Source organism: Budorcas taxicolor, chromosome 9 (genome assembly GCF_023091745.1).
Source record: "Budorcas taxicolor isolate Tak-1 chromosome 9, Takin1.1, whole genome shotgun sequence".
Classification (NCBI taxonomy): Eukaryota; Metazoa; Chordata; class Mammalia; order Artiodactyla; family Bovidae; genus Budorcas; species Budorcas taxicolor.
Window position 1 is genome coordinate 6,404,210 of NC_068918.1, and position 15,308 is coordinate 6,419,517.

Sequence of the window (15,308 nt, forward strand, 5' to 3'; positions counted from 1 at the left end):
ATGCATCAAATTCTCCTTGAAACAGCACTTCCTTACTCCCTCCATCCTCCCCTCAAAATAACCAGGTTCACAAAGAACAGAATTCTGCAGCTTAACCAGCACAGGATGACAGAGTGATACGAAGGCAGTGTCTCCATGAAGACAGGAGATGAGAGGCTTAACAGCAACCATTAAGCCTACCTCTCAGCTGCTCATCTTTCCTAGTCTGGCTTTTCATTTCTTATGCCCCCTCCCTACCTTCTTCATTATTTTCATCACCCTTGCCTCCCTACCAGTTTTTCATTTTCTATTTACCAAAAATTTCCCTTGCTCTAATACCAAATCTAGACTGTCTGCCTGTAACTGAGGTTATAATCTGACCACTTCCTAAGAACAGATGCTGCTCAGTAGTGTAGATATATCTTGCAATTAATGCTGTCAGAGTGACTAATACACATACAGATGGCAATCAAATCTAGGCATGGAAATGTTAAAACTTGGACTCATTGAGCTTGGGCTAAAATTTAGAACTAAATATTAACAATACTGGGGCACTGTTATTTTAGCAAGACACTTAAACATAGCAAAATTATTATTTTTCATTTTTATTAATACAGAATATACTAACAGTAAGTTATCTTTCAATATAATCAAGGTTACAAATAAACTGTTACCAACCAATAAACAAGTAATAGTCACTTGACTCTTCTCTTGGTTGAATAATTCTCTATTAGGTATTACAGTTATTTTTACCAATTTATTTTTAAACTGCTTTATGATTTCAAAGAAATTTCTTAGTTTTTACGTATTAAATAATTCCATCAATTGGGAACTTCATGTATCACAATTATTTCCAGCAAGTTAATGTATTCTTCAATGCCTTCTACTCAACCTAGTCGTCTTAAAATGCATTCTGATTCTTTGAAAGCTGAGTATGACACTGGTGTTTCCAAAAAGTGAGCATAAAGCCCATAAGAAAGAAATGTTTTCCTTCCTTCCCCCAGTCACAGAGGCCATGAGTGTTCCACGTTCTTCGTATTTAGCAACAGGAATCCCTTACAACTCAAATGGCAGCAGACAAGGGAGAACTTAGGCCATCAATGTATTTGTAAAAACAGATAAAACTCCAAATATATTTTAAGATTCCATCTTCACCACAGATGACAAAGGGCTGGAGAGGCTCTTCGACTTTTCTGTAGCAGCAATCCTGGTCCCCCAGTTAGAAAAAGAGACGCAAGATGGCAGTCCTTAAACAGCACAAACTCAATCTGCAAAAACTGGGAGAAGCCCTCTCCCCTATTGATATATCCCAGAAAATACATTGCCATGTGCAAAAGGGTCAATTATCAGAATAAATAACCATATTCTGAAGGACTGACAAAGAATAGTTTTACACAAAGAATACCCTATGCACTCAGAAATTTCAGGATAACCAAACATTAAGTACCTCATGCAAGTAATATTCTGTTAAGTATGAACTACAGGTTCTTTTAACTGAATTTCATATTGTACAAAACTTAAGTGTGGCACATTTCTACTATTACCATTACATTATTTTTTTTAAAAAATGTAGTCAAAATTGATACATTACACAGACCTTTTGATTTAAAATATAACCAAAGGAAACCATTACAAACTCTTAATTCAAACAGGCATTTTTCTATACAAACATATGAGTTATTTTAGTCTAAAAAAAATAGCCACTTCAATGCAATTAAGCCACCTCTGATTAAGACATACATTTCATGCATGTGAAAAAATAAGTTTACATTCAAGAATCAGTTCCATAGCAAACAAATTACAGCATTTATTCAAGAAGGAATATTAAAAATAATTCCAGTTAATAGAAAATAAAATAACTTCAAGCACATATATTATAATTTATCGTGTACAGACTCCGAAATCTCCAGAATTTAATTAGGAAATTTAAAGAATTTCTTTTGAAAGTACGTCTTAGAAAAACCAACCAAAACAATTGGTGCCATAACTAAAGAGAATGTCCGTACACATCCACATTTGACCTACATGTAAAAACTGGATGAAATATAGAGGAAATAAAGGTTACTGTTTTCTAAAATCTCAGAAATATAGTATTAGTACTTAGGTCAAAACACTTACCTGCAAATTAAAAACAGCTTGAGGTATTTCCAATGCTGAAGCAAATTTCTGAACGTTAAATACCACAAAAATGAAAACAGTCTCCTTTGAACATTTATACCTGGTTTATAGTTGAGACAGAAGACAAGGTCTGCCAAGAAGTTTTCCCATCTCACCTATATTCTTGGATCCCTGATGAAGTGTAAACTTCAAGGAAAATGGTCACATGTAAAAAGAGCCAAGTAAGATGAGTTTCCTGACTGCAACATCTTAGCCAAAATGGAAAGTGGAATTTTAAATTCTCCTGAGATCCACCTGACCTCTTCAGACACGAGCATTAATTCCTATGCTAGCCAGGTTAAGCATGTCCTTTGAAATCAAATTTAAGCTTGACAACTGTACTGGATAAGCTGAAGACAGGAATCACCTCAACAAAGATGGTACTTGAAGTCTTTACACATGACACATGAAAATGATGAAGTGTTTTATTTAGATTTGGTCTTTCTTCATCTTTTTGTAACTCTGGATCCTGAAAGGTTAGCAAGTCGTTATACTCATACATCTTGTAATCCCATTCTTCACACAACAGGCACACAGATACAGTATCACATGTCAATATATTATCATCAACACAGCATAAACGTATAAGCAGCAGACGTGTTTCACATGAAAGAGGCTCTACGCATCACACAGCCTGTCCCAACAAAAGAAACATCACAATGCCATTTCAGCAGTTACAGTGTTGATATGATCAGCATAGCGAATCTGTTTATACCCGTCATATATTTTCGTAAGTCATCCATAAGGAAGAAGCAGAAGACAAAGACTGCTTTTTAAAAAATGTTATGTGCCAACTCAAAAATGACATGCTAACCAGAACATCAGCATTGGAAAGCTAGGTTGAACAGGACTGGCCTTGATGCACATGCAGTAAATTTGTTTTCAGAATATAAAATTAAATGGTAATGTCAGCAGTATTACTACTGTTTCTATATTTATGATTAATTACTAGCAGTACAACTCCCAGAAGAAAGGAGATGGATCCAATAGTGATGTAAGCAATCCCCAAAAATGGATTTTTTCCTCCCATCCATGAAATGGTGCTCAAGATCATCCGCTTCCGTCCATCAAATGAATGTACAGGGTAATCTGAAGAGTGTATAGGAAGACGTCCATGTCTTGTTACTTGATTTTTAAAATACAACTTAAGTTGGCATTTAATTCCTTGTAATTCATTGGCATAATTCTATGATAGATACCTTACTCATATGTTCTAAATCACAAAATAATTATGTAATTATTAGCCTAAAGGATTGATTTCACAAACTGTTAGTAGTAGAAGCCAATATAGTTTACAAGCAAAAGCAACTAAATGTAAGAGTTACATCATTTCTCATTTCTCAGATATTTCTGTTCTCATTACACAGGAGGGGGTAAAAGGCCTGTAATGTGAAAAAAAAAAATATTTCAGATAAACAGCAATGAAACCCATAGAGGAAAATGAGGTTGACAGACCAGGAGAAATGGGAAGAATGAAAGGACTGGGGCACTTTTTGAGCACTGAGCTCAAAACGCATGTGCAGCAAGAGTGTCGTTCTGAGAAGGTGGGAGGGCTCAGCACAAGACAAAAAGCATGACACTGAAGTTTTAGATGGCGGACTTGGAGCAATGAGAAAACTCACAGTGTGACACAGAGTCCATGGCTAAAATAGAGTGGAAATGAAGGAAGAAACGGAGCATCGACATACTGGATGAGCTACGTCCATGGACCAATTCCAGGATTCTGGCAAGAGTTAGGGCAGAGAAGACAGAACTAAGTCCCTAAGCAAAAGGTTCACAACTTCTTCAGAAGCATCTTTTGAATCAACTGTGAGAGTTCCCATCTGTTTCTCCAGCTTCTGTTGCTCCCCAGCCTGGAAGACAGGCCCTGTGACTCCAATGGGAGGCTCAGTTCTACTAGTTCTTAAATCAATCGCAACCCAAGCCAGGAATAATTATAAGAGTTCTAACTAACCCAACACTCTATGGGATGTGGTATCAAATCACCCAAGCTAGTCTCTCAATATCCAAACCCTCAAAAGGGGGCTTCTACCTTAATTCTAATATCTAGTTCCCCACCTTAGACTCAGTTTTGATAATTAACCCCTGATGTTTTGCGGGTCTCATTTCTGTCTTAGCGATTTTCAAAACAGTCTACATTTCTCCTAACAGTTTTCTTGGTGCAAATTATCTGTCAACTAAGAAACCCTGAGTGCTCCAAAGCCTTCCCTTTCTTGTGCTGTAGGCTGCAGGCTGCCCTCTACTTTGGCTACAGCCTCAAGATTATTCTCTCTGCTGCTGCTGCTAAGTCACTTCAGTCGTGTCCGACTCTGTGCGACCCCACAGACGGCAGCCCACTATCTCCTCTGTCCCTGGGATTCTCCAGGCAAGAACACTGGAGTGGATTGTCATTTTATTCTCTCTGCTACTGCTGCTACTGCTAAGTCGCTTGAGTTGTGTCCGACTCTGTGCGACCCCATAGACGGCAGCCCACCAGGCTCCCTGTTCCTGAGATTCTCCAGGTAAGAACACTGGAGTGGGTTGCCATTTCCTTCTCCAATCCATGAAAGTGAAAAGTGAATGTGAAGTCACTCAGTCGTGCCCAACTCTTAGTGACTCCATGGACTGCAGCCCACCAGGCTCCTCCTTCCATGGGATTTTCCAGGCATGAGTACTGGAGTGGGGTGCCATTGAGTCTGTTTGTCTAAAACTGCTGCTATGTAGGCAGAGTTTCCAAAACTTGGGCACTTTCAGTCTGTCACTATCTGGTCACGCTCAGGTGTGTACTGAGGTACAAAATCAAAAGACTAAGGACCCAAATAGATCTTTGCTTTGAAATGAGGTCTATTAATTCAACCATTTATTAATCTAAATTGAAAGTATATATTTATAGCTAATTTGGGTTCAGTTCGGTTCAGTCGCTCAGTCATGTCCGACTCTTTGCAACCCCATGAATCATAATTTGGGTTATGAAAAATCAAAAATGTAAGATCATCAGCAAACATTTAAATGCTAATATCTGAGCTATTTTCATCCACAATATACACAAGCAATGGGCTAGAGGTTAAAAGATATAAGGATTTTGTTTAAAATAAAAGTTAGTGCCCAATATTTCTAGCTTAGGAAAGACTCTGCACCCAGGCTGATATGGACAGGTCTGACTACTTGAGTGAACCAGCCAGGGATGCAGCCTACAGTGGTGGTTGATGGTAAAGTCAACAGCCTTTGGAGTCAGCAGCTTGATTCTGAACCCCACTTTTTCTACTACTTGTGTAATCTCAGCTAAGTTACTTAAAGGCTCCATGTTCCTGTATTCTTGTCTACAGTATGGAGATGATTCACCATGCTTGAAATAAATAATATATGCAAAGTATTTAATATAACTGACATAGAGTTAAGATGAAATAAATGATATTTATCAGCAGTTAGAAGTCTGCCTAAATTATTAAGGTAGAACAATACAGCTAATGATAAAAAAAAAGCTTTGGTACTGTAAACAGAATCATTATAATTATGTTGATATGAAGTAACAAATTCATTTTTAATATCTAAAAAAATTTTTGGAAAAAAAAAAATCTGAAACAGCCCAGTACCACCAACACTTATTTGCTAAGCACTAGGTATACTTACTAGCCTTTGCACTAAACTCAATTACAATCTCTCTTATAAAAATATCTAACTTATTAATAAATCTAGCACTGCATTTTAAATAATCTACCAAGTAATATGGGAACCCCTGATCACTTTTTCACCAAATAATATGCTTGAATTCTAGTCCAAAGTATACAGAAATTAAATGTGTTTCCAGAAGAAACAAGGTAAAAGAGACTTTCTCATACCTATAACACATACTCCTTTATGAAAATGCAATGAACAAAACTAAAGTACAGTGTAGCATGCCACATAACTGAGACAAGCTTGGACTGTACTCCTCTCAGATTCTTTGAATCTGTGTACCTGGCCAAAAAAGGATACTGTATGTGATATTCAAATAGTATCGTCCAGCTGGTAACGTTGGGTGTAAATCACTCTTCCGCTCTATAAGACGATATAACTTACGAAAAGTAGGTAATGCTGCAGTACGCATCCAAACAATAAAATCCTCATTTATGAAGCCATTATTGTCTTCGTCAGAATCCAACATGTAAACTGGTTTAACCCAGTTTACTGGCTTCGTTGTGCCTTAAAAAGGAGAGATGGGATGGAATGGGGAGACAAAATATTCAATTTTATTAAGAGTTCCAATGAAAAGTCACACTCTGATAAAACAAAGATATACAATATGAATATTTTCCCTATGTGCAAAAACAGAAATATAGTCATATTCTAAGTCTTAAAATCTAAAGAGAAATCAATTCCTCACATAAAACCTTAACAAATAATTACAAAGATTTGACTGATATCAGGCTATTGAGTATGTACCAAAAGGCAGACGACTTAATGCAAAGATGCAATGGTAAGAAACATTACATTATGAAATAAAGGAAGCAAAGAAAAAAAATATTGGACTTATAAAATTTAAATAAATACTTGTTTAAAATAAACTTTTACAACTTTAAAAGATTATAGCTGAAACACATAAGAAAACAGCAGAGAAATTCAAGATGAACAGTGTATGTTTCCTTTAGAATTCTAACACATTAGAAACTGCTACATATTTTACCTAATTTGACATGAAGAAAAGTTGTTTTTAAAAAACCATACACTTTTTTAAGATCCTAAAGACAGAAAATTTTAGGTATTTCATTAAAATACCTAGATTATGCCTTAAGGGATAACAGTAATACTTTACCTTTGAATCGTTCTTCTAAGGGATCTGTTCCAGGCGGATTTCTGAATTTTACATTTTTATCTGTCCACCAAGCAATACCTTTCTTTTTCAAAGTAATAGGCATAAGATCAGACGCATTGCCAACCTGAAACAATTCTAGTGTATCTGGACACAAGAAAATAGAGATATTACTAAACATCTACTGAAAATCCATAGTAACAGCTTTACTCCATGAGAAATGAGGATCTGGTATTTGTTCCCCAAAGCAGTTTTAACAAAGCAGGCACATGATGTGCATCTGCTCTCTTGGTTATTTACATGTGAATTAACTATGGTAACTTTATGATCCTAGATGAACTTGCCTTCCCTCAATACAGTTCCAAGTCATTTTCCTACATGGCTAGCTGATATGTGATAAGGTCAAATGTTTTAATAATAACACAAATAAAACAAGTTGCAAGGTAAATCTGCCTCTCCTATTCTTTAAAAAAGAAAAACACAATTGCTAAATAGCTTCTGGCTTATCAAATTCTCTATCTGCACTATTCAACATGGTAATCACTGGCTATATTGCTACAGACCCCTTGAAATTATGGCTTGTCCAAATGAATATGTTTTATAAGGATATAATATACATCAGACAAAGATTTTATATAAAAAATTAGTATATAAAATATCTCACTAAGAACTTTATATACTGAACATCACTTACATGCTGAAATGATATTTGGGGCATACTGAGTTTAATAAAATATTATTAAAGTTAATTTAACTTGTTTTTTATTGTTTTTAATGTGACTGTCAGAAAACTTAAAATTATATACATGTCTCGCATTTACGGTTCATATTATATTCATATCAGACAGTGCTGTAGCCCCTTTTTAATGGTATAAATATTCAAAGTTGGTTTATCATATATGAAACCAGAAGTTAGCAGAATGTTTCTACTTCTTTCTTCTCAGAGACATAAATTCATTCTTAAAAAATAAGAATTCACAAAAGAAAGTCATAAAGCATTCCAATATCCCACTGCATAACTAATATATTTATCTTAAAGCTGTTGAATTTTACAATTTCATGTTTCCGTTCAGTTGCTAAGTCCATTCTTGTTTCTGTAAGATTACAAATATTCCTAACTATAGAATACTATATATAATCTTTGTTTATCTCTATATCATACCATTAAACATGCTGTTGGCTATAGCCCCACAAGGAGCAATTGGTTTGTCTTCATTTCTTCGATAAGGCTCACACTCCTTACTGGGATTCTGATATTCAAAAGGCAAGAAGAGAGAAATTATTTATCCAAGCCTCTGAGAGAACTATCAGTTAGCCCTGATTACTGATTAAAAATTCAATGCCTACACATTTCTTATTTGCAATGCATATAGAATGTCTATCCTATAGATAGATTATAAATAATACCACATTTAACTACACAAAACATATTCCTTAACATTATTGCTTTATAATCTTTCTTTGCATATATTTTGTCACACAGATACATGTCAAAATGAAATTTTAAAACATCTTCATACCAACACAGAAATAGTAACTACAATTTTCAACCCAAGAAAAATTTAGAAGCCATCTATTGTCAATCCAGCTATAACGTAATGAAGGGAATCTTAAACTGGAAGTAAGACCGGAGCTTCTAGATCCAACTAATGTACTGTGTAACTTCAGGCAAGTCCCTCAATTTATCTGGGCCTGACTTACAAAAAAGAACATGTTCAACTAGATAATTTCAAAGTCTGTAATCTGGAGTTAAATCCCCAAATTAAATCCTGTGGAAGGAAGGAAGGGAGAGCAGGGAAGAGGGTTGGCTGACTGGAGAGAAGGAAAAGAAGTCCCAGAATATAGCAGTCTTCTCTAAACTGTGCATCCAGGTCAAAGAAAACAAACATGTTGACAGGGCAAACAGCAAGTCACCTGTCCTCCAGATTCAGTTTTGATTTAGTCCCCACTGAAGATCTCAAGGAAAGATGTAAACCGTAGAGTTAATCTAGAGATTCTACCAAGCCTAACGTGAGGCATGTGTCTGAGTCATGCTGCGACTCCAAGGCCACATCAGGCCATGTCTCAAAACACATAAACCAAGATAGTCTCACTTGGAAGTTAACTAGAACCTAGCGTCCTAGGGCTATTTCATTATCACCAATGTTGTCTTATATCTACACTCTCATTGGAAAAAGAACTACAGGGGTGAAAAAGACAGGAGGAGGTTAAAGAAATGTGGCAGAAATCTCATAAAGTCTCTTTAATATTTGACTTCTCAGCTTTTCGGTCCCCATGCCATCTACATTCATAAAGTTATTATTCTAAGGCTATGAAGATAAACAACATATAATTAGCCTATTATTATTTGATTGTTTTGATTAAAAGTGTGATTTCAAGAAAAAAAGGTAAATAAACTCTCAGTGTGACATATATATATATTGTAACCACTGAACTCCTGGGGGGCGAGGGAGGGAGTGGAATAGCAACTTCATTTAGAAAACCAGCAGAGAGGAGATGGTGGACTTGAGTCCTGAAGAACCGTCTTCTAGCTACTAAGTTAGTTACTGAAGTTTTAAAAGAAAGGAAAATATTCACTACCTAGTCATCAGGTACTGAACTAAGCAGTGTTACATACTTTGTAGTAACTGGCTTAGAAAAACCATTTAATGAGTACCTAACATGTACCACATACCATGAAAGGTGCTAGAAAGGGAAAAATGGAAGAAAAAAAAGTCTCTGCTTCTCAGCAACTCACAATGTAACATGGGAAACAAACCCAAACACAACGAACTATAATATGAAATGAGAGCCATGACAAAAGTGTCTGTATTTATTCCATATATGTTTAGTAAACGCCTCTCATGTGTTAGGCACTGTAGAGGTACTTGGTACATGGTGATTAAAGAAAGTCGTGCTCCCTGCTCTCATGGGCTTGCAGTGTGGTTGGGAAGACAGAAGCAAAGTAAAGAAATGATACGGGGAAGTCCTTCTCATCAAAGTTAAGACCTGAAGAAAGCAGGAGACAGCCACGTGAAGAACACGCAGAAGACAGCCTGAAGCAGAGAGGACAGCACACGCCATTTAGAAAGAACCTGGTATCTCTGAGAAAGTCAAGGGGGAATGTAGTTAAGAGTATGGGCAATAAAGAAAGCGATAAGACTGGAGAGTCGTGCATAGCTCACACCATCCTGAGTAAAAAAAACACTGAAAGATTTTAGGCAGAGAAATGGTATTTATGTTTTTTTAAAGATTACTCTAGCAGTTACACAGAACTGCTGGAACGGCCTGGAAAGGAAGAGAGAGTGGATGATACGGGGAGACTGTGTTAAGTAAAGTATGAAATGACGTATGAACACAGTATGAATGAAGTACACACAGAAAGAAGTTAGTTTGCATCCAGAGGCACTAAACAGCAGGCCTGAAATGAGAGGACCTCCAGGGAAAGAGTAAAAACCACAATCTAGACAAATGAAATGTAAATGTCAAAATGGGCAGATTACGTGTGTCACCAGGAATAGTTATGGAATAGTATACATGGCCCAGGGCAGCCAAGCCAAAGGGACATTAAGGATAGACTATAAAACCAAAGAAGCTGGAGTAGTAGGCTGACATGAGATTGTGAAGGGCCTTACACACAATGCTAAGTAACTTACACTTCAATCTGTTTATTCTCAACATCTTTAAAATTTTTGAAAGCCACCTGGTCTTAAGTCACGTATTTTGGTCTAGTCCAGGGATCCATAAATGACAGCCTGCAAACCAAATTCAGCCCAAGACCTGTTTTTGTAAATAAAGTTTTATTGGAACACAGCTACACCCATTCACTTAAGTATTGTCTATGGCTGCCTTCATTCTAAAATGTTTACTATTGGCCCTTTACAGAAAATCCTAAGTTTAGTTGAAAAACTTTGCTTGAAGTTTGGAAGAAAAGAATCTCAGCTTCTTTTGCCCTCTGCGAAGAGTGGATCTACATAAAAGAATGGTAAATCAACCACCACTTCTGGGTCTTTCAGCACACACCCAATCAACAAATTCTGAGTACCTGGTGTGTCTCACGGAACATCACCTTCTCTGGACTTGTGGATCTCACAACATAAACCCCCACATGGACTGCAAACTATTGCAGAACTAACTGGAATCTTTAATAGACTTATTATTTCTTAAGATCCCAAACATCAAGAAAGAGCAATAAAACTGGGAAGGATAACCAAGGGCAATTATACATTTACCAGGACCATTCTGGTCCCAATATGGTTCTAAACTGCATTCTAAGAGAGTCACTGTTTTTAAGAAATCCTTAAATTACCGTGGGACTCCTAGGGCTTGCTGCACTGACAGCAACAGTATAAAATACGTGAGCACCAACCACTACTATGGAAGCTGAACAACAGTCAGGAACCTAAGATCACCTAGTCCATAGGTTGCCAAACCCGGCTGAGCATCAGAAGGGGAGCTTGTAAAAAACAGACATTTTAGAGCTCCAACCCTGTAGACGTAGACATGAAAGACTTAGGAGAATTCTGGACCCTCTATTTTCAAAAAGCTCCTCAGACAGTTTTTCAGTAACCCACCCTTTGGATTTTAGTACTTCGGTGTCCCACAGCGTAAAAAACAAAGAGCATACATGTCTGATTTTAAAACATAATCTCAGAAATTTAAAGCAGTTTATTTACATACTCCTACCCAGTATAATAATACTGAATAAACCCAACAGAACAAATTATATTCCCAGAACGCTACATTCATCAAAATTCCATTACAGACTCACTGTCGCTTTGGTTGTATAGTTGCTAAGTCATGTCCAGCTCTTTACAACCCTGTGGACTGTAGCCCACCATGCTCTTTAAAGTCCAAAATGCAGGTCTTGGGTGCAATCTCGAAAACGAAAGAATGATCTCTGTTTGTTTCCAAGGCAAATCACTCAATATCACAGTAATCCAAGTCTATGCCCCAAACAGTAACGCTGAAGAAGCTGAAGTTGAATGGTTCTATGAAGACCTACAAGACCTTCTAGAACTAACACCCAAAAAAGATGTCCTTTTCATTACAGGGGACTGGAATGCAGAAGTAGGAAGTCAAGAAACACCTGGAGTAACAGGCAAATGTGGCCTTGGAGTACAATATGAAGCAGGGCAAAGGCTAACAGAGTTCTGCCATGAGAACGCACTGGTCATAGCAAACACCCTCTTCCAACAACACAAGAGGAGACTCTACACATGGACATCACCAGATGGTCAATACCGATATCAGACTGATTATATTCTCTGCAGCCAAAGATGGAGACGCTCTATACAGTCAGCAAAAACAAGACCGGGAGCTGACTGTGGCTCAGATCATGAACTCCTTATTGCCAAATTCAGACTTAAATTGAAGAAAGTAGGGAAAACCACTAGACCATTCAGGTATGACCTAAATCAAATCCCTTATGATTATACAGTGGAAGTGAGAAATAGATTCAAGGGACTAGAACTGATAGACACAGTGCCTGAAGAACTATGGACGGAGGTTCATGACATTGTACAGGAGACAGGGATCAAGACCACCCCCAAGAAAAAGAAATGCAAAAAGGCAAAACAGTTGTCTAAGAAGGCCTTACAAATAGCTGAGAAAATAAGAGAAGCTAAAGGCACAGGAGAAAAGGAAAGATATACCCATCTGAATGCAGAGTTCCAAAGAATAGCAAGGAGAGATAAGAAAGCTTTCTTCAGTGAACAATGCAAAGAAATAGAGGAAAACAATAGAATGGGAAAGACTAGAGATCTCTTCAAGAAAATTAGAGATACCAAGGGACATTTCATGCAAAGATGGGCTCAATAAAGGACAGAAATGGTCTGGACCTAACAGAAGCAGACGATATTAAGAAGAGGTGGCAAGAATACACAGAAGAACTGTACAAAAAAGAGCTTCACGACCCAGACAATCACGATGGTGTGATCACTCACCTAGAGCCAGACATCCTGGAATGGGAAGTCAAGTGGGCCTTAGGAAGCATCACTACGAACAAAGCTAGTGGAGGTGATGGAATTCCAGTTGAGCTATTTCAAATCCTAAAAGATGATGTTGTGAAAGTGTTGCACTCAATATGCCAGCAAATTTGGAAAACTCAGCAGTGGCCACAGGACTGGAAAAGGTCACTTTTCATTTCAATCCCAAAGAAAGGCAATGGCAAAGAATGCTCAAACTACTGCACAATTGCACTCATCTCACATGCTAGTAAAGTAATGCTCAAAATTCTCCAAGCCAGGCTTCAACAGTACATGAACTGAATTTCCAGATGTTTAAGCTGGATTCAGAAAAGGCAGAGGAACCAGATCTCAAATTGCCAGCATCCACTGGATCACTGAAAAGGCATGAGAGTTCCAGAAAAAATATCTACTTCTGTTTTATCGACTAAGCCAAAGTCTTTGACTGTGTGGATCACAATAAACTGTCAAAAAATTCTTAAATAGATGGGAATACCAGACCACCTTACCTGCCTCCTGAGAAATCTGTATACAGGTCAAGAAGCAACAGTTAGAACTGGACATGGAATAATGGACTGGTTCCAAATCAGGAAAGTAGTACATCAAGGCTGTATATTGTCAACCTGCTTATTTAACTTACATGCGGAGTATATCATGTGATATGCTGGGCTGGGCAAAGCACAAGCTGGGATCAAGATTGCCGGGAGAAATATCAATAACCTGAGACACGCAGATGACATCACTCTTAAGGCAGAAAGTGAAGAAGAACTAAAGAGCCTCTTGATGAAAGTGAAAGACGAGAGCAAAAAAGTTGGCTTAAAGCTCAACATTCAGAAAACTAAGATCATGGCATCCGGTCCCATCAGTTTATGGGAAATAGATAGGGAAACAACGGAAACTGACAGACTTTATTTTGGGGGCTCCAAAATCACTGTAGATGGTAACTGCAGCCATGAAATTAAAAAATGCTTACTTCTTGGAAGGAAACCTATGACCAACCTAGACAGCATATTAAAAAGGAGAGACATTACTTCGCCAACAAAGGTCCACCTAGTCAAAGCTATGGTTTTTCCAGTAGTCATGTATCGATGTGAGAGTTGGACCATAAAGAAAGCTGAGTGCAGAAAAATTGATGCTTTTGAACTGCAGTGTTGGAGAAGGCTCTTGAGAGTCCCTTGAACTTCAAGGACATCAAACCAGTCAATCCTAAAGGAAATCAGTCCTGAGTATTCATTGAAAGGGCTGATTCTGAAGCTGAAACTCCAATACTTTGGCCACCTGATGGGCAAAACTGACTCACTAGAAAAGACCCTGATGCTGGGAAAGACTGAGGGCAGGAGGAGATGGGGACGACAGAGGAGAGGTGGTTGGATGGCATCACCGATTCAATGGCCATGAGTCTGAGCAAGCTCGGGGAGTTGGTGATGGACAGGGAAGCCTGGTGTGTTACAGTCCACTGGGTTGCAAAGAGTTGGACACGACTGAACAACTGAACTAAACTGAAGGCTCTTCTACCCTTGGGATTTCCCAGGCAAGAATACTCAAGTGGGTTGCCATTTCCTTCTCAAGGAGATCTTCCCAACCCAGGATGTGGAACCCGTGTCTCCTGCATTAGCAGGCAGGTTCTTTATAGCTGAGGCCAGGGAGTTAACAAAGCAAAAATCCCAATGATACTATGAGAAACAAGCAGGAAGTAACGTGTCCTCTGGCCTCAAGAAATCATTAATCTCTTAATCATTAACCTGTGCAAATTCAAGAGAAAAAAATTTTAAGTAAAACCCTCACTGAACAAATGAAAAATGACAAGCAATATTTTAACATTTTAATATCTATCATTTCTTACTGAAATGAGAACTGACAGATCCCACTGAAATGAGACAACACAATTAGCACATGTTCTTAGTTATTAAAGCACCAGTTTCATGTTCTGTCACTTTACTTACAAGCAAAGCACTAGGATCTCCGTTTAGTTGACCATCATCTCGAGATTTTACATAGCGACGATGGTTTTGATAGAAATTAGACAGTCCATAATACATAAACACATTGCCCTAGAGAAAGGGAAAAAATGTTCATATAAAACTACTAAGTACAAAGTTTCATGCATACATAAAAACTAGGTAATTTGGACTAGTTCAGAACATTGATAACTTAAAACAAGTACCGGGGTGAATTCTGCCAGAACTGGAAATAAAGTTAAAGAAAGCATGCTCCAAAAAATCCAAGAGTAAACTTTGAAATACCCTGAAAGACCTCAAAGATATCTATTTACATTAAAACAAACAAATGAAAAAGCTCTCATGAAATCTATTAGCCTACTTTGATCTACTTTCAATTTTAAATTGCAAAGTAATTATCTTCCAATTAAAATCTATAAATAACTTTTAAAAATTTTTTCTGTAATTCGACTGCTCTTTATCCAACTAGCATCAACTTTCCAATTATATAATTGCCAAGCT

The 15,308-nt window shown here is 37.4% G+C and overlaps 1 protein-coding gene across 1 annotated transcript in view; it reads right to left on the minus strand.

Annotated features, from left to right (window-relative positions):
• Positions 1-688: 688 nt before the first annotated feature.
• TMEM30A (transmembrane protein 30A) overlaps positions 689-15,308 on the minus strand; it is a 39,434-nt gene continuing 24,814 nt past the window's right edge. Inside the window, exons 3-7 of the mRNA XM_052645577.1 lie at positions 14,793-14,900; positions 8,067-8,154; positions 6,908-7,051; positions 6,091-6,297; positions 689-3,225 (exon numbers count right to left, since the gene is read on the minus strand). Of these exons, the coding sequence (XP_052501537.1) occupies positions 3,032-3,225; positions 6,091-6,297; positions 6,908-7,051; positions 8,067-8,154; positions 14,793-14,900 (741 nt within the window). The 3' untranslated portion in view covers positions 689-3,031. The remainder of the gene's footprint in view (positions 3,226-6,090; positions 6,298-6,907; positions 7,052-8,066; positions 8,155-14,792; positions 14,901-15,308) is intronic.